General features: G+C 41.8%; 1 protein-coding gene across 1 annotated transcript in view; it reads right to left on the bottom strand.

The window, feature by feature from the left end:
* The window catches only part of LOC122792709 (cubilin-like), a 3134001-nt gene that overhangs the window by 2352709 nt on the left and 757447 nt on the right, over positions 1-23845 (bottom strand). Inside the window, exon 20 of the mRNA XM_044060295.1 lies at positions 6698-6863. Within this exon, the coding sequence (XP_043916230.1) occupies positions 6698-6863 (166 nt within the window). The remainder of the gene's footprint in view (positions 1-6697; positions 6864-23845) is intronic.

Below are 23845 nucleotides of genomic sequence, written 5' to 3'. Positions count from 1 at the left end.
TTCATTCCTCTTCTCTCTAGAGCATCTCTCCATCTCTCCAGGGTCTCCTCCACCTCCCTACTCTCACTACAGATCACAATGTCATCTGCAAACATCATAGTCCACGGGGACTCCTGTCTGATCTCGTCTGTCAACCTGTCCATCACCATTGCAAATAAGAAAGGACTCAGAGCTGATCCTTGATGTAATCCCACCTCCACCTTAAATGCATCCTTCACTCCCACTGCAGACCTCATCGCTGTCACACTACCCTCGTACATATCCTGTACCACTCTTACATACTTCTGACACTCCCGACTTCCTCATACAATACGACAACTCCTCTCTAAGTGCCCTGTCATATGCTTTCTCTAAGTCTACAAAAACATAATGCAACTCCTTTTGACCTTCTCTGTACTACTCCATCAACACTCTCAGAGCAAACATAGCATCTGTAGTGCTCTTTCCTGGCATGAAACCATACTGCTGATCACTAATCATCACGTCCCTTCTTAACCTAGTTCTACTACTCTTTCCCATAACTTCATGCTGTGACTGATCAATTTAATCCCTCTGTAGTTACTACAGCTCTGCACATCATCCTTATTCTTAAAAATCGGTACCAAAACACTTTTTCTCCATTCCTCAGGCATCCTCTCACTTTCCAAGATTTCATTAAACAATCTAGTTAAAAACTCCACTGCCATTTCACCTAAACACCTGCATGTTTCCACAGGTATGTCATCTGGACCAACAGCCTTTCCATTCTTCATCCTCTTCATAGCTGTCCTTACTTCCTCCTTGCTAATCCATTGCACTTCATGATTCACTATCCCCACATCATTCGACCTTCTCCCCCTCTCATTCTCTTCATTCATCAACCCCTCAAAGTACTCTTTCCATCTGCTCAACACACTCTCCTCGCTTGTAGGTATGTTTCTCTCATTATCCTATATCACCTTTACCTTCTGCACATCTTTCCTAGCTCGGTCCCTCTGTCTAGCCAATCGGTACAGATCCTTTTCTCCTTCTTTAGTGTCAACCTTTCATACAACTCTTAATATGCCTTATCCTTAGCCTTTGCCAACTCTCTCTTTGCCATGCACCTCATCTCCTTATACTCCTTTAAAAATACTCTATGTTGTACAAAATTAATACTCAAATTGCAGTGCTTTTAAAACACATTTTATATTTAATGTTTCAATGAGACATATAATTTTGTCTGTTACAAACAGAAATGTTGCTTTTATGTACAAACTGAGGCTTAATTCCTACCATTTTAAATAAATCACTATTATCCTGTATTATTTTCTACTTTTCAACCAGTATATTTTTGATATTTAATATGTGTGTGTGTGTGTGTGTGTGTGTGTGTGTGTGTGTGTGTGTGTGTGTGTGTGTGTGTGTGTGCGTGAGTGTGCGCGTGTGTGTGTGTGTGTGTGTGTGTGTGTGTGTGTGTGTGTGTGTGTGTGTGTGTGTGTGTGTGTGTGTGTTAGGGATGCTATGAGATGTACTAATGGAGCCAGGACTGCAGGTAATGCTCTCTAATGAAAAGTGATGGTTGGGTGTCCCATGCAGTCCTGTTGGGGTCTGCCTGAAAAAAGCTGCATACTATACTGCTCAGCCTTGGGGATACAAACTGCCACTGATTCCTGGCATCAATAGGCGCATGTCTAAGCCACTTAGACTATCGAGAAATATTGTTTTATTTCCTCATAAATTTTGAATATGTCATTTTTTATGTCCGTTTTGAGTAGTTTATCACATATGAATACTGGCAGGTGCTGCCTACTTGATTAAGGTTGTGAATATACAAGAAAACAGTGTGTGTGTATTATTTTAATCACATGGACTTACAGAAGCTATCAAGATCTTTATTAGCATAAGCTGGCTCCATGTCACAAAGTGACAAAGCCCATTACTACAATTTAGATGGCCTGGTTTTGATAAGTGGCCCTGGCACTGAGAAGCAGACCAGGAAGGGTGGGAGTGAGTGGCAGATTCATGTTTACCCATCTGTGGGGGGGGATATTTGAGTCTACCGCAGTGCTGACCTCTGAAACAAAGAGGATAGAGGGGATGAGATAGCTATACGATTGTAATTTGCTACATCAAGAGATGTGCCACCTCTGTGTTAGGGCATAACACAGGATATTTTCCAGAGTTTAAGGACTATAGCTTTTGGAAGAAAGTGATATTTTAAGTATAGACATTGAGTATGCAATGTCCTTTGCAGCCATTTTGAGATTCTCAACTCTGCTCTACATCATAAGTCTAAAACGTGGGATCTGACCATTTTGCATCAATTAAATTTTATAGGAATATAATTTATGAGCATTAATAATCCTGATACTATGTTACTGCCTGGCCTAAATACATGTTATTTTGTGCTGTGATTTTTACCATGTTGCATAAGGGTTGATGACTGCTTTTCTTTCCAGTAACTTTATCTGTCCTTAGTATTGTAGGAATAAGCTATGCTAATCCATACCAATGTATAATGGGATGAGTTAGTCTTATAAGTACTTTTGGAACAATCATTATTAAGGTCATCCGGGATTATTGTTTCAAGAGCTATCTCTGTAGCTGTCCGTAATAATATATCCTCCGACTCTGACTTGTCTGAAACAGAAGGTATGCACAGTGTGACTAAATATACTGATTTTTGTATGACACATTTAAGTGTAACTGCTAGGATTTCAACATTACTGATATCTGGCATTTGAGTGACTTAAATGGCAAGATTAAACATTTCTGAATATATATAAAATGGCTGTCCCACTAGCTCTTTTACCAGATTATGTCATAGCAGGAGGCAAAACTTTTTCGTTTACATGTGTTTTAAGCCAAGTTTCTATTATTGTGATTATGCCTGGGGTGCAGATAGATATCCAGCTTTGTGAGTCTGTTATTTTATTCTTTAATAATTCAGGAATTTATATTACATGTTTTTATTCTAGTATGGTTGTTCCAGAGAGGAATACAGAATTGCTTAAGACAATATTATGTATGGCAGGCCCTGGGTTAGAGTCAATGTCCCATATTTTAAAAGTAATTTGTGTTACATTTATGTTGATATTTAAATTTCTGAAATTAAGTTTAGATAACTCTTTTTTTATCGGTAGATGTTTGTTGTAATAGCAGCTATTTTTGAATTAGTAGATCAGTTGTATTACATCTGAATATTTGGAGGGGTTATTGTTGTGCTATTAGCCATTTAAGGTTGAGTCTTTGTAAGAGACAGAAGGGTAATAACAGTATGGTTCAGTAAGTGGGACATGGTAGTTGGTTAGTAACAACAGGTGGAGAAGGAAATATGTAAGACTTGATTTTGTGTTAGTTTGTACAGCTAATGTGTTCAAACAGGTTGCATTTGTTTCAACATCCTACTGGAATGGATGCTGCTTGTCTTCATAGAGCGCAATGGTGAGAGTATATAGTGTTGAAGGGTAAGTTTATTTTATTTATTTATTTATTTATTTAACATTTGTTTACTGGGAAAGTCCAACCTGGAACGAAAACAATTTTCAGCGGAGGCCCAGGGAGAAATGCTCCAGATGCATGCCTTTGTAATGTGGGAGGAAACCGGAGCACCTGGTGGAAACCCACACAAACACAGGGAGGACATGCAGACTCCACACAGAAGGCACCTAGGCCGAGAATCAAACTGAAGAATGTTTTGATGTGAGGCAACAATGCAACCGCTGCACCACTGCGCCTTCCAAGATGAATATGAATTTGCTTATATTTTTACAGCATAAGTTAGCTTATTCCCTTTTTATGGTTTCAACAGCTATTAATGGGTTATGTTTCTGCATACATAATGAAGTTTGGGAAGAACATAATGTGAACTGTACTGAAGGAAAGATTATAGCTATGTACCAGATGTGGAACTAGCATTGTTAGTGAAAAATTGTTGGCAGATGCATTAAGGCTGAAGAAAGGGAGGGACTTTTATAAAAAGACATCTAGTAGTGGGATGTACTATAGTTGACTAAATTCCAGTCAGCTGAGAGAGAATGCTATTAAATGGTGGAAGAGGGGAAGCAAAGTAACTATAAAGGAAGCAAAGTAGGGGTTGGATATGTTGGATATATGGTATTTTAAAATTTCAGTGAAAAATCCATATATGCTTGCTAAGTCTCTTTGTTACATTTTAAACGTGTTTTAGCATAGTTGTACACATCTGTATAGGATTATTAATGTATTTTAAATACAACTCTTATTTCTGAAATATACTCTGTATTTCTGTATCATAAATTACGTACTTCATAAGGCTTCCTATGGTATCCCATCTGGTAATGCACAAATTCCTCTTAGGCTGTCACAGCTCTCCTAAAACACAGTCTAATGTCACCTGCAAGAAGGGGACTGCCATCTTATTATTTTTTAAATAAAAATTAATAAAGAATAAAGGGATAGTTCATCATTAAGTGACACATTCATGGCCAACACAATCCATTACCAGTTCTGAAGGTGGATTTATGCCCATAGACAATTTTTCTAATGCACTTACTGTGTTCAGTGTTACTGCTAAGCTGCGCAGTTGTGTTGTAAATTCCTAAGACAAAATATACTGACAGGATTCAAAAAACTCCCTTACCAGCTTCAGTAGAAAGCTGAGATCCCTCATAAAATCTTCCAAAGCTAGTTACGAAAACAAAATTGCCGAAGATTCCAAAGACAACCACAAGACATTCTATAGCTATGTCAAAAATCTAAATAGCAATACTCAGATCTGCTCTGAGCTACAGCAGAATGGTACTAGATACAGTGATCCCAAGGATATTGCCAACATCCTGGCAGACAGATTCAGTGCCAACTTCACCCCCCCTCTCACCCCCTAAAGGGCCAATCTCAATACCAAAATAATGCCAAATCCCGGTAATCACAGCCACTCAGGTAAAAATCGCACTCTCCAAAGCCAAGAATACAGCATCCATGGGACCAGGCGACATCCCGAGGTGTGTACTGTATGAACTACAAAATGAACTGGCACCTCACCTATGTGTTATGTTTAATCATAGCCTCACCTCAGGCTTCGTGCCCACAGGATGGTGCACAGCTACAGTCATCCCACTCCACAAGGAGGGATCCACTTTGGATCCCAGGAGCTACCATCCCATCAGTCTGATGAGCCTGATCTGCAAGGCCACAAAACATATTATCATGAAACTTATAAACAAAGACATTGGCAACCTTCAAACACTGGACCCCACCCAGTTTGGGTTCATGAAGGGCAGATCTTGCCTCCTGAAGCTGTTTGACTTCTTTGAATCTGTCTCCAGAGCCATGGACAAGAGTAAGGTGGTTCACACAGCCTACTTGGACCTCGCCAAGGCTTTCGACACTATCCCTCACTCTGGAATCTTAGATACACTTACTAAGCTGGGCATTAATCCCTACGTCACTCGATGGGTTGCAAACTGGTTTACTGACAGAACACACACTGTAAAAGTAGCCGACTCCAAATCCAGCTCCAGACAAGTGACAAGTGGTGTACCGCAGGACTCTGTCCTGGGACCACTCTTGTTTGGCATCGTCTTCTCTGAAGTACAGCCCAGCACTAAGGGACTCTGGCTTACAAAGCTCACAGATGACTGCAAGCTGGGAGCCATTATTGAATCCCCAAATGATGTGGATATACTACAAAAGGGCCTTACCAAAACAGATTTCTGGCACCAGATCCATGAGTTCAAGCTAAATACAAAAAAATTTATAGTTGTCTCCTTTGGGAAAAAACATATACCTGTGAACTACCACATAGGTGGCGGTACACTAAACACAGAAAGTGTGATAAGAGACCTAAGGACACAAGTGGATAGTGGTCTCTCCTTTGATAACCACATAGCCACAACAGTTAGAAAATCCTTCTACGTGGCACACCTCATCACTAAGAGCTTTTCATCCAGAAAAAGGAGGTCAATGTCCCTCTGTACTCATCCCTCATTAGACCCATTATAGAATACAATGCCCCGTTTGGTATGTACCTCACAAGACATCTGAAACAAGTAGAAAGGCCGCAGAAATACCTCACAAAAAGAATAACAGGCCTAAAGCAGATGCCCTATGCTGACCGTCTAAAAAACTCCAGCTATACTCTGTCGCATATCGCCTACTCAGAGGCGATCTCTGCCTAACATACAAGGCCATGTCAAACCCAGAGTTGTTGGACATGCTACACTTAAAGAAATCCCAATCCCTCCGAGCCACATGCTCCAGGGATCTTAACCTTGTCATCACAATGAATAGAACATGCTGAAGGATAGGTTCCCTACCCAGAGACTCCCCATACTTTGGAACATACATATCAGGCAGAGTGCCTAAATGGCCCTCTTCAAGAGGAACTTTGACAATTGGATGGAAGATAGGAAATTCAGCCCAGGGATCACATCAGTAGCCCTGCTAGACAGGAGTCCAGGAAAGTAAATATTTGTGGGAAGCAACAGCCAGAGAACCGTTATGGCTAGGCTTGTATAGGCCCTATATAGCCTAGTTCCTACCTATGAACCTATGTAAGGCTTGCTACTACTGCTTTAAATTGGGGCTACATCCTTCCTCTGTTACAGAGATCCAGTAGTTATATTTATAAGCTCAGTAGCCATGTTTGGGTTTAACAGCAACCAATGCCCAAGTGTAAAGTGTTGCCATATTAAGCATTTCATTATACAATGTGGCTTGCCGCTGTAACTTTTTACTAAGCAAAGAAACTGCATACCTGCATTTTCCATTCCATACTGGGCTCTGAATCCAAAGTTGGTAACAGAGGCATCTGTCTTAAATCTTATAAACATTTGTTTCTGTGTTGACTGAGCAGGGGGTGGAAAGGCTGTGCCACAGTATTTTCCAATCAGAGGAGAGTCAACAGTTGCACCATCTCGAACCTAATAGTAAAAGGATCATTAAAGAACAAGTTCAGCATGCATGATGAAATTTTGCTAACTTCACTGATGCACTTTAGAAGAGCTCTGTAATGGAATCATTGTTATCTGTTCTTAACAGTACAAACATTTGAAATGTATGCAACTTTATAGTTCAACTTTTAAGTCTCTAGGCAATCATGTTATAACAGCAACATATACTTAAACATGTAGCAATGTTAATAATAACAATATTTTGGATATGCATATCTTGAAGTTTAGAGGCATCATATTCATCTTTCAAATACAATTATTTCAAAAGAATTTAAAGAATGCAAACAACAGACACAAGCAGAAAATGAGTATCACAGATTATTGTTTTCCCTTCTACAGTTTAAGTTTACACTGCTTACTTTAATTCTGTGTTGTACTCATCATAGTCTAAGAAGTCTCTTGTTTGTTACTTTACATATAACCCGGGACTGTTTCAGTTAAGGGACGTAATGTACAAAAAGGAGAATGATGCAGTCGGACGCAGGAACACAGCAGAAACCCTACTAATGCAGCACAGCCTTAATAATCTGTCATAATGTTGGACAGTATGTACACTGACTACCTACATAATTGTACTTTTAAATGGTACTTCACTGCTTCTCACTAGCATGCAAAATATATTAGTACAAAGCAAGAATCAGTCTACAAAAACACTATGAAACCAAAAAGAAACACCTGTAGACACCAGTGAAAGACTGCACGTTTTTAATGTCTCATAAGCACATTCACTAGAATTTATTTGAAAAAAAAATTTCCCCTCCATCAACTCCTTAAATTATAACACAGTCTATGTTTTTGGTTTTAGAATATATTAGAACCTAATCATTCTGTCCAAACAGATAACACTCAAGACAGAAGGTTTGATTGTAATTTAAGAAATTATGAATGTCCACCATTTTCCGTCTTACATCACTTCTTCTGAGGCAAGTAGTTCTAATAATTATAAAACCTGAGCAAATCCGAACAAAACCAAATAATGGGATTAATCTATAGTCTTAAGAGTTTTCTGTTGTCATGAGAGGTGATATGGCATCATGGCCAAAGAAAATAACTAGTTTTTGGTTAATTTCTTTCAGCTCTGCAATTTGGCAGGATGGATTTTATCCATCATATTGGTCCCAAAATTGGGTATTGTTTTTTATACAGTACAGCGTTTAATGTAGTCTGAGATTTTGTTTTATTCATGCATGCTTATTTACTATTACAATGGAAACCCAACACTATATTTTAAATGGTATATTCAAATACAAAGGCATAGTTAGGGTGGGGCAAAGGAGGCATTCACCCTGGGTGCAAAATGTAAGGTGGTACAATCCACAATACCGGCATTCAGTTTCTGAATGCGGATACCATATTTGTGGAAGCACTTCACATCTTCATATATGGTCTAGTGTTGTACTGGCGTTCAGAAATCAAAGCTGCTTAGCTTCAATGGTGCATTTTTTGTACTAACCTATAGAAAGCTGCTTGTTACATTTGCAGCAAAAGGATTGCTAATGTTTAAAGAAAAGAAAGTGGCCTGCTTTTTTTTCTGTTCCTTAACTAAGAGAACCAAATCAGAAAACACAAATGGGGAGAAGGGACCTGGCTTACTCCTTCCCTGAGGAGAACCACATCAGGAAAAACACCCCTTTTTTTCTTCCTCAACATAGAGTTGAAAGGAGCACCAGGTCAAAGAAGAGCACTAGACACCACATGATCAAGCTAAACCTCTGTTCAAATGTCTGGTTTCTGCATATAAAAGAATGATACAACTTGTGCTTGAAATTCATACATCACTTGCAGTTCACATAAATGGCCCTTTTTAGCCACTGCATCAAACATCTGACATGAGCGCTCAGAGATTCTGTCATGTCTGTCTTGTAAACCAACACAGCTGAAACGGAGCAGGAAAAACGGTACTTCAAACGACCAAAAATATAAGGAAATTTATTAACGTTTGTTAAAATAAAGTGCTTTTCGTCTTCAGACCAAGTCTGTGTCATTAAACCAGACGAAAAGCACTTTATTTTAACAAACGTTAATAAATTTCCTTATATTTTTGGTCGTTTGAAGTACCGTTTTTCCTGCTCCGTTTCAGCTGTGTTGGTTTACTAGTTCGTGTTTAATTTACATGTCTGTCTTGTAGCTTGAAGTAGTATATACAGGTGCCAATAGGCATACACAAATGTGATATGTATATGTGCAGCATGCCAGAGCAAAACACAGACTCAGAAAAAAACAAAGAAATCTTTTAGTGTAAATATGGTAGTGTTTTGATATTATATAAGACAGACAACAGGGAGTAATCAGAAGTAATATTTTATTGCAGCTAAACACAATTTAATAACTGTAATGAGGAAATAAATTATCTACTCAGAAATGAAAACACAAACATTACATTTGTGACTTTGCAGACAGTAAAAGAAGGAGGCACCTGACTGACACACTGTTTTATGTGTTGTGATGTTCTAAAAAGAATGCACTTTTTGACAAAAAGAGACTGCGCTATACAAAGAAACGTATATAACATGAGCAGTGTATATAAATGAGTGATTGAAAAAAGGGACAATATACTTATGGATAAACAGTAGGCATTATGTTACTGGAGGAAATATTTAGTATCTACCTATATCAAGATGATATAAAAAGACACAGGGCCAAATTCAGCAAGCCTCCGTGTAAGAGTTCTAACTCTTACACGGAGGCTGCAGTTAAACAGTGTGATGTCAGCATGTCATGCATATGCATGAGGTGCATGAGGCATGCTGAATCACACTGTAACTCTTACACGGTCCGTGTAAGACAGTAGGGGGCGTGTCCGTAGGCTAAGCCCTGCAAGCGGACACACCCCCGGAAGTCTAGAATGGCAGAAAGTAAACAGTCACGAGAGAGGCCATGGAAATGTGAATAAACACACTACACAACACATGCCACCACAGACCAGCAATGTAAAAAGTGAACAGATGTTATAAAATGAAAATGAAAACTGTTTTATTTTTTTTAAAACCCCATAAATGTTTGCTACTGCGTGCGCTCGTGTGCGCGGGTGTGCTACTAGCGCAACTGCAGTTAGCAATCAGTGGAAAAGGATATAAGAACTAAACATGCAAAGTAAGCCAAGAAGTAATAGCATAGCGGTAGAGTTGTCGGCTTAAGAGCAAGCAGGCAAGGTTCGAGCCCACACAACAACCTTTTTTTTTTGTAAATAAGCACTAAAAAGGCCCCTGACAGTATTGTACAAATGTAAAAGTATTTCCTTTTGTAAAGTGGAATGTAATGGAGCATATATTTTCAAGTAATACAATAATAAAAATATTTAGAAATGTACTGATAGCTAAGCTGTGTGAGACAGACTGCCCATAGCTGAGTAGTGTTTCAAAGGCTGCAAATTGCTTGCCCGTAGCTAAGCACTGGTTTAACAGGCTCAAACTGTGTGCAACTAGCTGTGCTTAGCTTAACATGCGTGTTAATAGCCAATTAAGGTTTAACCCAGCGCACACCGTTTGCGCGGAGGTGCGTGCCGCGCCCACAAGCTAACCGCCGGTGTGCATGCGTGAGCTCTGCGCAAACGAGCGCAGACCTGTTTTTAAGTGCTTAAAAGTGCCTTTGGCACTTTTGATTGACAGGTCCTGTACTCATTTCGAAAGAAAAATAAATTCCCACTGCTAATCTCGAACCCAGGACCTTGGTAACACTAGTCTGTATGACCTACCACTAAGCCATGACTCTCATACAAGAACATAGTGCTAAAATAAATATAACATGTAATAGTAGGAATCAGTATAAAGGCAATATAGGATGTGTACTACCCAAAGCATGTCAGGTAGATTTTTAATGCCCGAATTACTGGATTCCCATACTAGTTTAGTGTTAACAGAAACAGCCCTGCTAATTGTTAGCTTGTACATAATAATGTAAGGTAATGTACATATATGAAAGTATTATATGTACATATATCTATATATATATATATATATATATATATATATATATATATATATATATTAATACATATGAAATATAGTGGTAGGTGTCAGTATTCATACACACTCACTACAGGAAACAGTGAAGATAAATGCAGCAACCAGAATCTACAACACAGCCTGACTCCTGTGAGACTTACTAACCCTTTTAACTGTGTAAAGGTGCCTGCAGCACTTTGATTGACAGATCCTGTACTCATTTCGAAAGAAAAATAAATTCCCACTGTCAGTCTTGAACCCAGGACCTTGGTAATACTAGTCTGTATAACCTACCACTAAGCCATGACTCTCATATAAGAACATAGTGCTAAAATAAATATAACATGTAATAGTAGGAATCAATATAAAGGCAATATAGGATGTGTACTACCCAAAGCATGTCAGGTAGATTTGTAATGCCCGAATTACTGGATTCCCATACTAGTTTAGTGTTAACAGAAACAGCCCTGCTAATTGTTAGCTTGTACATAATAATGTAAGGTAATGTACATATATGAAAGTATGTATATGTACACATACATATATATATATTAATACATATAAAAGATAGTGGTAGGTGTCAGTATTCATATACACTCACTACAGGAAACAGTGAAAATAAATGCAGCAACCAGAATCTGCAACACAGCCTGACTCCTGTGAGACTTACTAACCCTTTAACTGCTTAAAGGTGCCTTCAGCACTTTGATTGACAGGCCCTGTACTCAATTTGAAAGCAAAATAAAAGCATACCATTAGACCCTACCACAAGACCATTGTAACACTAGTCTGTATGACATACCACTAAGCCATGACTCTCATACAGGAATATAGTGCTAAAATAAGTAGAACATGTAATAGTAGGAATGAAGATAAAGGCAATATAGGATGTGTACTACCCAAAGCATGTCAGGTAGACTTTTACTGTCCTAATTACTGGATTCCCATACTAGTTTAGTGTTAACAGAAACAGCCCTGCTAATTGTTAGCTTGTACTTAATAATGTAAGCTAATGTACATATATGAAAGTATGTATATGTACACACACACACACACACACACACACACACATATATATATATATATATATATATATATATATATATATATATATTAATACATATGGAAATATAGTTGTAGGTGTCAGTATGCATACACACTCACTACAGGGAACAGGTGAGAGAAATGCAGCAACCTGAATTTACAACAGAGCATGAATCATGAGAGACTTACTAACCTTCACACTCACAGAACACTGTCGACAGCATACCAGCATGGTCCACGCCCTTACAATCTGAAAGGGCAACGCCTATCTCACATACCCTTTTATAGCACTGTCCTGAAATCACAGTGAGACATGCAATCAGTACACAACTGGCTGCATGCAATTAGCAAATGCTGCCTTACAATTGGTGCAGAGGCCATCACATGGACCTATGCAGATACTTACAAAAGCATCCAGTACTAACACTCCACACATGCAATACATTCATTGCACCAAACTGATGGAGAAAGAGAGAGAGAGAGAGAGAGAAAAAGAAAGAAAGAAAGCAATAAAGGCAGTGATAAAAAAACTGCATCATCACAGCAACAAAACCAGCAGCAGCAGCAGCAAACAGCAATTAGCACCAGTGACACAGCAACAGCTGACACAAACACAGGTAATGCAAAGTAGCAGGTTAATACTGTGTTTACTGTGAAACCTCCAAATGTATCATAGTTCACTATCTATAGGTATGTCCATGAGATAGGTTGTGTGTACATAGTCCTGATATATATACATATGTAATATTGCTGTACATGTCTTCCATACTTAAAATTTCCATAGCTTAGAACACAAGGCCAGTTATGCATATGATGCAGTAGTTCCCAGGGTCAGTAGAGGTTCCTCCTCATTGATGTGGGACCACTGTGTATGTATGGCACTGTTCAGGTACATATCCTGTAGTATGGCCAGGGTTTAATATCAGTCGGTAATGTGGTGCTATGTCCTCTAGGGGTGAACGTATCACACATCCAGGGATACCATTTTGTAACAGTGATGCTGTGTGCTCTGCAATGTTGAGGGTGGCCCTCACCTGGACATGTGAGATGATAGGGAGGTTACACTCATCTGTGATAACTAATTCCACTTGTGTAGGAGAATGGGGGGGGGGGATACCTGCACCTAAACTGTCTGCAACAATGTTGCCAATATCTGTGCATTTGGTGAATGTGAAGCATCTTACCACTGCTGACCACAGATGCCTTGCCTTCATGTGAATCTGCTCTGTGCTGCAGTAGCCTCCTGCTATTGTTATACAATGTGCCTGTATCTGTAGTCCACTGGACAGGATAAATAAGTGGTGTGCATACGGTCTGGGTTAGATATGTGTGTGCACATTACATGCACTATGTGGGATGTCTGTGGTAAGCTTTTGCAAAGGGGCCAGCAGTGTGTGTTGTGGCTTCCACTGGCCCAGTGGGCTGCATGGATAGCATCACAGTCCTATCTAGTGAATAACTGTGTAATTACATACATACATAGCAAGGTAGTGTACTGTGCTTGTGGTGTTGTTGGGATATGTATATCCAGGCCGAGTAATGTGTGTCCACATCACAGTGTTGGATGGCAACACACATACAGTATGTTAGGATGAACACCCAGAGTGTTCCAGAAGTGTTGCCTGTGCAGAAATATCTGGCCATTACCTGCGCATCCCCCACAACACACACACATGCAACATATGGCAGAAGTAGTATAGCAGTACACATAGGTTCATAGGTTCATACTAGGCTATTTGCCCTAGGGCATTGATAAGCCTAGCCAGAATGTGTTTGTCTTTTGCCACACAATTAAAATTTATTTTGCTATGCCCTTTTCCGAGGTTAGTATACTGTGCCTCTGTCTAACAGTGACATAGAAGTGATACCCGGTACAACTATGATCTCCCATCCACTCATCCAGATTCCTATGGAAGAGAGTCAATGAGGGACTCTGCCTAACCTGTACTGTGAGTTCATTACAGAGTGAAGGGAGCCTCTGGGTTATGAATCTGTCCCTCCAGCATGTCCTATTTATTTCAGTGCTAAGGTTCAGGTCTCTTGAGCGTGTGGCCGTATGGGATTTTGATTTCCTGAGGTGCAGCATGTCCATTACTTCTGGGTTGGACATGGCTGTATACGTCAGGCACAGATTGCCTCTGAACAGGCAGTATGCCACTGAGTCCAGCTGGATTTTCTTTAACCGGGCAGCATATGGCATCTGTTTGAGCCCTTTGATCCTCTTGATGAGGTACTGTTGGGGTTTTTCCAGTTGCTGTAGGTGTCTGGTTACGCAGACAGTCGCTCATGGGTTCTCGTGGGGGCATCCATGGCCGTACTGCCTCTGGCCGACGTGCCCAAGGAGGTATGTCAACCTCCACTATGTTTCAGACTGTTATGCAGGCACAGGTGCGTATGGAAAGGTACACCAGACAGGGTCTGAGGGAGCTGACAACATGTTGCACAGCCATGACAGATGGCATGTGTGACATTGCGAATGCTATTCGTAATTTCACAGATGTTATTGACAGACGTTGTGGGGACATACAACAGCTGCTCCACAACCAGATGTCCATGGGCCAGGGCGATGGTGTGCGTTTGCGGCGTCGACGTGGCCGTATGCCAGCAACAGCACCAGCTGGCAGTCGCCGCCGACAACAGGCCCACTCACGCACCTCAAGTGCCAGCAGCAGCCCCAGCAATGCTGGGTTAGTGCTGTCATCAGGACGCCCCAGGAGACCACGTGCATGTGGCTCTGGACAGTCCCAACAGGGAACTGTGTCCAGTCAACACACACCCACTTCCGATGACAGTACCCAGTCTGGGTTAGTACCGGATACGGTCCATAGCACCCCTGCCAGGCACAGGTACTGTGTCCGTGCCCACAGACACTGATCTGGATGACCTGACAGGTGCAGTCTGTGGCTGTCCACAAAACCCTGTACATGGCAGCCATTATGTGGGACTGTGTGCGTGCTTACACACATGCAGAAATGTAACACCTAGGGCAAACACATACACACACACACTGCACCAACACTGGTCCACCCTGTACTGCTGCCCTCACAAACACACATACACACACATGTCAATTGGCGGTAGCAGTGGCTGGCTTGGGCATACCTAACCCACACCCTGTGCATATGATGACACTGTGCCACCTCCTGCATACTACAACATCAGTGCAGGAAAAGGTAAACACGTTGCTGATGCACAGGGTGACTACATAGATGTGTATAAGTAGTAACATGTTGGTAACTGTTCACTGTTCCACTATGATTGTGTGTATATCCCAGCATTCCTGCTGCAGTAACTGTATGAATGTCCTGAATTGTTATCTGCACCCATACTACTTACCAAAGTGTACCAGCTGCTCACCATCACATGCTACCATTGACTATGGGAATGTGCATCATGTGCTGTATTGTAGATTCAGCTATATGTATCCGTTCTGTCACACATGCATTTACACACACCCAGCTACCCCTACACATGCACATGCTCACCTGCCATTTCCATTATTTATTACCCTACATGAGTAGCTGTCGACACATGACAGGTACACATTTGAAAAGTGCACTATTTGGATTACTACCGATTTCCTCCTCTCTACCTGTACTCACAGGGTGTAGGCAACCTCATTAGTTTAAAAGTGTAATGTGCATCAGGTACTGTGGTTCCCTGATTGCCACATCCAACATGTTTTCCATACAGAAATGCACACACAGAAACATCCCACATCCACACACTTGCCACATTCAGGTTTCAAAACACTATCTAGATATGTTCTGGTACATGTGCGTGTTACAGTAGCATGTAGCACTATACTGAGTACTGGCAGTTGTTTGTTGTCATGTTGTTTGTATAGGGTGCTGTCAACATCACTGTTTGTTAAGGGAAATGTGCACCCTGCAGTGCGTAGCCCCATCCCACCCCCAGCATTGTGCACACACACTAACCCCACTCACACACATACTTTCCATTTGCAAGATTCAAACCCCTACCTAACTGTGTTATGTCATTAGAGACAGACACATTAGCAGAGTGCGCTATTTGCATTAGCAGGAGAAATTCTTTCTAATGCTGTATTTAGAGGGTGCTGACATCATCTGTGTTTAGGAAGAGGGATGTGCACCCTGTAGTGTGTTCTCCCAGTTGGCAAAAGGCACTTTTCCCCCACAGCATTATGCACACACACAAATCCCACTCACACTAACTCACATCCATTCCCTTTGCAGGATTCAAACCCCTATCTAACTATGTTATGACACTAGAGACAGACACATTAGCAGAGTGCACTATACGAATTACTGGGGAACTTTAATTCAGGTAATATAGTTATAGAGTGCTGACATCATCAGTGTTTCAAAAGGGGAATCTGCATCCTGTAGTGTACTGTCACAGTTGCTAATAGGGGCATTTCCCACACACACATAGATGTGTTTGAGGTTTGCATATGTGGGGGATCCAGTACTCCAGTGTGATTAGTATACGGTTCGATTGCAACAATGAGGGATATACTTCAAGTGGTGAGCATTTTGTACTCATGTTTGTGATGATCAGGTCTAGTATATTTTCCCCTCTTGTGGGAATGTTGACTACTTGTTCCATAGCTAAAGAGTTTCTGAACTATGGGAACCCTAGAGCTTAGGTATTGTGGCTTGAGTAATGTTCACAGTCTATGTTTGGGTAGTTGAAGTCACCCAGTATGATGGTGTTTGCAGAGAAATCTATACTCTCCTGTGTCGTCAGGCAGGCTGTGTGGGATTACTGAGTTTGAGAGGGTGATGTAAGAGCTCCTCTGTGTCTCTTTCCATGTGGTCCATCTCAGGTTGTTCACACCAGCATGGACAATGACTGCCTCATACTTGCACTTGCTGTGGAGTGACCTGAGTGCTTGTGTTATGTGGCACATTCTATCACCCGACAGGTAGCTAAATGTGACCCTCAACTTGCTCAGTCTGGAGAGCGGGACGTCAGTGTGTCTGACTATGGCATCACCTATTATAGGTGTGTCACACATTGTGTTGGGCCTTATGGGCTGTGCCTGTTAAGAACACTGACTTTGTGAGGTCTGTGTTGCTTGAGATATGTGTTCATGTGGGATGCAGCATGTCTGGCCATGTCATTTCTGTCCGTGGTCTGGTAAGTAACACCTTTGGTGACATAGGTATTCATATGTCAGCTGGTGAGCATTTGCAGTGTTACCTACTGAAAGTGGTACAGCTTGTTTGTTGTACAGTGGACTACATGCAGCCCTGCTTACAGTAGCTATGTTTGCATGCATGTTTCCTTGCAGTTACCCTAGAATACTGATCCGACCTGCCATGCAGAGTTACACAGCTTCTGTGGACTCCTAGTGACATCTGCATAGCTTACTATATGTATGTTCATGTCTCACTTGACAGAATGTCACTGTTTCTCCTGTGCACATGTATGTTGCCTGTGACACTTTGCATATGACTTACCTGGCATCTGTCCATGTGAGCAGTCATATATGCCACTGCAGGACTCTAAACCTGATGATGCACACACTCAAAACATTCCTCAGCATGAAGAACATCGCTATCTGTGCAGTAATAGATACCGGATTCAGCGCTACCAACAGCACCCCAGCACTACCAAGTTATACCTCATACCATGCTTTTCAGGCCCAAAACTTGCAGAAAACCACAAAAGGAGGGGGTGTATTGATATTCATCCAAGATACCCACACCTCCAGGTTGGTGGCAAAGCACCAAACATCAGAGACTATCCATATGCAAGTAACAATGGGTAAAACTGCCTTCCAGGTTATAGTCTGCTACAGACCACCCTCACAAACACAAGAACCGCACTTGGCCTTCCTGAAAACAGTTGGAAATATGTAGGTCTGTCCATACACCATTATATTGGGTGAGTTAAACTACCCAAACATAGACTGGGAGCATGACTGTAGCTCCAACACCCTAGCCCAAAGATTACTGGAATTTATATACCAAAATGCTATGGAACAACTTGTTACCACTCACACAAGAGGGGAAAACATACTGAACCTGATCATCACCAACATGGGGACTCTATGCTCCAGACCAGAAGTGTATCCCTCACTGGTAAGATCAGACCATAAACTAATCTCACTGGATATTCACATCCCAAGGCCCCCCTGCACAGAAGAATACAGTCAACAACTCATGTAAAGCATGTTCACACTCCTCATAAATGATGTGGAAACCTTCAAAGCCCCCAGGCCTGTTGAAAATATGGACCAGACTGCAGATACCTGTATAAAGGCATTCTATGGACACCTTCAGGAATGCATGGATCATGCAATCCCAAATAAAAGCAAGACCCAATCCTCCAAAGGCAGATGTCCTGTGTGGTGGACACCAGCCATAAACAAACTACACAATAGAAGGATGAAGCTACTAAATGATACAACAAACTCCCAAAATGTGAAGGCATCAGTGATGAGTATTAGAAGAAAACTACAGGCACTCATAAGATTGTCTAAGGCCATCTTTGAGAGAAGATTCCACAAGACACTGAGGATAATCACAAGGCTTTCTTTAGTTATGTTAGGAACCTGGGTGGTAATTCCCAGATATGCTCAGAGGTAGTCCAAGATGTCAAAAGAAACACCAAACACACAGACATTGCAAACATCCTAGTGGACAGGTTCACTGCTAACTTCTCCCCCCCTCCACACCAAAAGGGCAAATATTTCTCCCAGCAGAGTGCTGACCCCCCCCCGACATCTCAGATGCTCAGGTAAGAGCTGCCCTCTCCAAAGCAATAAACACTGCATCAATGGGACCAGACAGTGTCCCAGGCTGTGTCCTACATGAACTCCAAGAAGAGCTACACCCAGATGTAACATTACTGTTCAATCCCAGCCTTACTACACGATATGTGGCCAAAGAGTGGCATACAGCAACAGTGGTCCCTCTACATTTAGGTGGTGCCTTAACGGATCCAGGACACTATCGCCCCATAAGTCTGAATAGCTTGGTCTGCAAAGCTATGGCAAGGATCATTGTGAACCTCATAAATATAGATATTGGGGACCTACAGACACTGCATCATACACAGTTTGGCTTTGTCAGTGGCAGATCCTGCCTCTCAAACCTGTTTGATTTCTTTGAAACAGTCACCATGGCCTAGCATAAGCCCTTGATACAATACCCCACTTGTGCATTCTAGGGAAGCTCACCAGTGTACATATTAACCCCTATGTCACCACATATATTGCACAGTGGCTCAAGGGCAGAACACACATGGTTAGAATTGCTGGAGCCATGTCAGCCTCAAAACCAGTTACAAGTGGTGTCCCACAAGGCTCAGCCCTGGGATCTGTCTTGTTCAGTATATATTTATCATAGGTACAGGCCAACATGGAAGGACTGCGGCTGAGCAAGTCGCAGATGACTGCAAACTGGACGCCATAATCAACTCTCCAGCCAACACACGCATCCTCCAAAAGGGCCTCTTAGAAACAGACGACTTGTGCCACAGCCATGGCCTCAAGCTGAATGCCAAAAAGTGTATAGTCATCCTCTTTAGCAAAAACAAAGTGACCACAAAGTACCACATATGTGTTAATCCATTAAGTACAGAAGAAGGAATTATGGACCTTGGGGCACACAAGTTGATACCATTCTCTCATTTGACAACCACATGGCCAAAGTGGTTAGAAAAACAGTTTATATAGGCCACCTCATCATGGAGGGATTCACATGTAGATCAGGGGGGGACATTGTACCTCTTTACTCATCCCTCATCATGCCCATGATTGACTACAATGCCCCTGTCGGCATGCACCTTACCAGACACCTGCAGTAACTGGAAAGACCACAAAAGTACCTCAACAAGAGGATCAAAGGGCTCAAACATATGCCACATACTGACTGGTTAAAGAAACAGCAGCTCTACTCAGTGGCATACTGCCTCTTCATAGGCAATCTGTGCCTGACATATAAAGCCATGTCAAACCCTGACTTAATGGTCATGCTGCACCTCAGAATATCCAAATCCCATCAAGCTACACGCTGGACAGACTTGAACCTCAGGAGTGATATACATAGGACATGCTGGAGGGACACATTCATAACTCAGAGGCTCCCTTCACTCTGGAATAGTATCCCAATACAGGTTAGGCAGAGTCACTCAGTGACTGTCTTCAAGAGGAATATTAATGACTGGATGGGACATTGTAGGTTTACCCTGGGTATCACTTATGTGTCACTGTTAGACAGAGGCACGGTATACTAACCTTGGAAAAGGGCATAGCAAGATAGATTTACAATGCATGGTGAAAGCCACACACATTCTGTCTAGGTTTATAAATGCCCTAGGGCAGATAGCCCAGTATGAACCTATTTACCTATGTATCTTGTTCACCATTGGCCCTATGTGCTGTTAATCACCAATGCAATCTCAATACTATGGTAGCATGTGCAAAGGTCAGTTGTCAGTCACCTCTATGGCACAGTTGTGGAATATGTGAGTCATGTAGTAATGTCACAGCTGCCACATGTACACAGTCAACCCTATCCCCTACCCATGGATGTACAACACATGTATGAGATGGAAACACATAGCCAAACTGTGGACTAAGCACTCTGAACCCAGTACTGGCATAACCTGTCAGGTGGCATGAAATACTCCAGTGACTGCAATACCAGTCTGATGTAGACCTACACTGACAGCAATACAAGCACGGGAACACACCGGGCCATTCGTGGAGCCTAATAATGGCATCCTGCCTGAGTGGCAGACACCTCTGCAGCTGGCGCACAGGCATACGTTAGGCCTGAACACAGCATGCATAACACATAGCACACAGATCCTGTGTGCCAAACAAGCACAATATGTACAGCTATACAACACTCCTGCTGCAGTTGTGTTATGTACTTTTATTGTCCGGTACAGTGAGGTCATGCTCACCAGGCTGAACAAGGTGAAGGTCACAATGATATGCTCATGGGGCACTATGGTCCACCACATAACACAAGCATACAGGTCAGTCAGATGCATGGACACATATGACTCAGTCATTGTCCATGCCACTACAGCTGACGTGTGATGTCCCTCACTGGAATACATGATAGTGAACATGGAAGGGCTCACTGTAGAACCCTGACCTTGGTTGGCATCATACCCTCACCAGGAATGCTGACATATTACTGAATGCTAATGAATTACTGTAGCTACAATACCCTAGCTGAAAGGTTCTTAGCATGCAGTCACTGCATTGCTATGGAACAACTTCTTACCACTCCCACAACAGGTGAAAACATGCAGCACCTGTTCATCAATAACATGTAGACTATATGCCCCAGACCAGGTGTGTATCCCTCACTACTACGTTGATTGCATCTACATCTCACACTGTATATACACATCCCACATGCAGCACCTGCACAGAAGACCACAGTCATAATGTTACCCAGTGCAAATACCATGTATTCACATGTGGCAGGCATCACACATGGTAACTATTGAAGGTCACAGGTACATCTGTGTATTTGGCACACACATACATCATGTGTGCATTTCCATAACTGGTTTAATCGATGTCATGCATTATTGTGAGAAATAAACCGCACACATGGGCATTCTGTGTGAGCAAAACACACGTGACATGTCTGGAATCAAAAGCCATATATAATTGTGCTATTGTTTAGAAAGGGGTATGTGCATCCTGTAGTGTGTTTTCCCAGTTGCCAAAAGGGATATTCCTTTCTTACAAACTTACACACACACTAATCCCCTTCATACACACTTGCCGGATTCAAACCCCTACCTAACTATGTTATGACACTAGAGACGGACGCATTAGCAGAGCGCACTATTCGCATTACTGGGAGATTTCTTTTCTCCTGATATACTTATAGGGTGCTGACATCATCGGTGTTTAGAAAGGGGAATGGGCATTCTGTGGTGTGTTTTCACAGTTGCCAAAAGGGATGTTCCTTTCATACACACTTACCCCCCTTCCCACACACTTGCCACTTGCTAGATTCAAACTCCTACCTAACTATGTTATGACACTAGAAACGGACACATTAGCGGAGTGCACTGTTCAGATTACTGGGAGATTTCCTTTCTCCTGATATACTTATAGGGTGCTGACATCATCAGTGTTTAGAAAGGGGAATGGGCATCCTGTGGTGTGTTTTCACAGATGCCAAAAGGGATTTTCTTTTCATACACACTTACACACACACTAACCCCCCTTCACACACACTTGCCACTTGCTGGATTCAAACCCCTACCTAACTATGTTATGACACTGGAGACAGACGCATTAGCGGAACACGCTATTCAGATTATTGGGAGATTTCCTTTCTCCTGATATACTTATAGGGTGCTCACATCATCAGTGTTTAGAAAGGGGAATGAGCATCCTGTGGTGTGTTTTCCCAGTTGCTAAAAGGAACATTTCCCTCACACAGACTTGCACACAGACCAACCACAATCACCCACACACACACACACTCTGGATAAGCTGTCATTCCCTAGGGCAAACAGCCTAGTGTTGGCCTCTACACCCATATGTTTAAGTGTCAGATGCACATTATTTGGTGCTGATAGCAGTGTTTGCAGGTCTTTATTGCCATAACATTTCCTGTTTGTATGAACAACTTGTGTATCTGTGGAAGATGTTTGCATATGGGGGAAATCCACTATATCATGTATGTCTCTGTAGTCATTTAAGTGTGAGCACTAAAGCTGCTCAATAATCCATTCATAAAGTGATTATTGAGCAGCTTTGGGCACTTTATGAATGAATTATTGAGCAGCTTTGGTTACCTCTCTGTCTTTATATTTGGCTTGTTCTTTATTGTTTGGTTTCTGAACAGAGGGAGATTTACACCGTTGGATAAGAACTTTTGGTTATTATTAAGTGTGAGCACTGTTCAGATTGCTATAATGTTGTTGGTTACTGGAATAACACGTACATATACCAGATATATGTGGCAAAATGCTAAACTGATATTTGGACTAAGTGTGTGAGCATGCCCAGTTCAGCCTTCCCATGGCATGTTGTGTAAAAGATGTCTCATTTATCAAAGTGTGTGAGCATGCCCAGTGTGAGCTTTCCATATGTTGAACTCTGCAGCCCATCACATTTGTGGAGGAGTGTGAACTTCAACAAATATCTCCTGTTTATGGTTGTGTGTTCTGTGTCATGTTGTGTAGTTACTGTACAAATGCTTTTTGTGTGAACACAACAGGGATTATACTGTGCCTGCAGGGTTTGCATGGGATACTTTGCATACAATTGTAAACATCTGTTCATACTGACCTAACACGGTAGTACTGTATAGTGTAGTGGTTCAGTACTTTCACTGTGGTGGACAGTATCCTGGGCTTTAGTCCTATCACTGCTTTACATTTCCATAGTGAGCACAACAGCCTGGTTAGGGTCCAGTTGTGCACATCTGACCATGTTGCATTATGTTCAGATATTAACTACTTACAACAGCCTCGTCCAACATCAGTAGTGTATTCCACAACATAGGTGTACATTGGCAAACACTACCGATGTGCCCTAGGCCATTTCTAATGCTAGTCAGAGAGTGTGTTTGTCCTTCAACACATTGTAAGTGTAGTTTGCCATGACATATGTCATGTTTAGTATACTGTGCCTCTGTCTACCCATGACATAACAGTGATACCCAGGGTAGACCTACCATCTCCCATCCACTCATTAAGATTCCTGTTGAGGAGAATCAACGAGTGACTCTATGGATAACCTGTACTGGTAGTTTACTCATGCGTTGTGGTGACTTCTGTGTTATGGATAATGCAGTACAGCTTGTTCTATGTATGTCAGTGCTGGGGTTCAGGTCCCTCATGTGCATAGCTCACTGCCATTCAGATTGTACAAGGTGCAGCATGTTCCTTGATTCCAGCTTGGACATGGCTTTCTACATCAGGCACAGCTTGCGTCTGGGTGGCCAGCATGGCAGTGTGCGGAGTTGCACTCTTGTTTAATCA

Source organism: Protopterus annectens, chromosome 2.part0 (genome assembly GCF_019279795.1).
Source record: "Protopterus annectens isolate FY-2018-M chromosome 2.part0, PAN1.0, whole genome shotgun sequence".
NCBI lineage: Eukaryota > Metazoa > Chordata > Ceratodontiformes > Protopteridae > Protopterus > Protopterus annectens.
The sequence above is the reverse complement of the archived record's forward strand: the minus strand, read 5'-3'. Positions and strand labels throughout refer to the sequence as shown.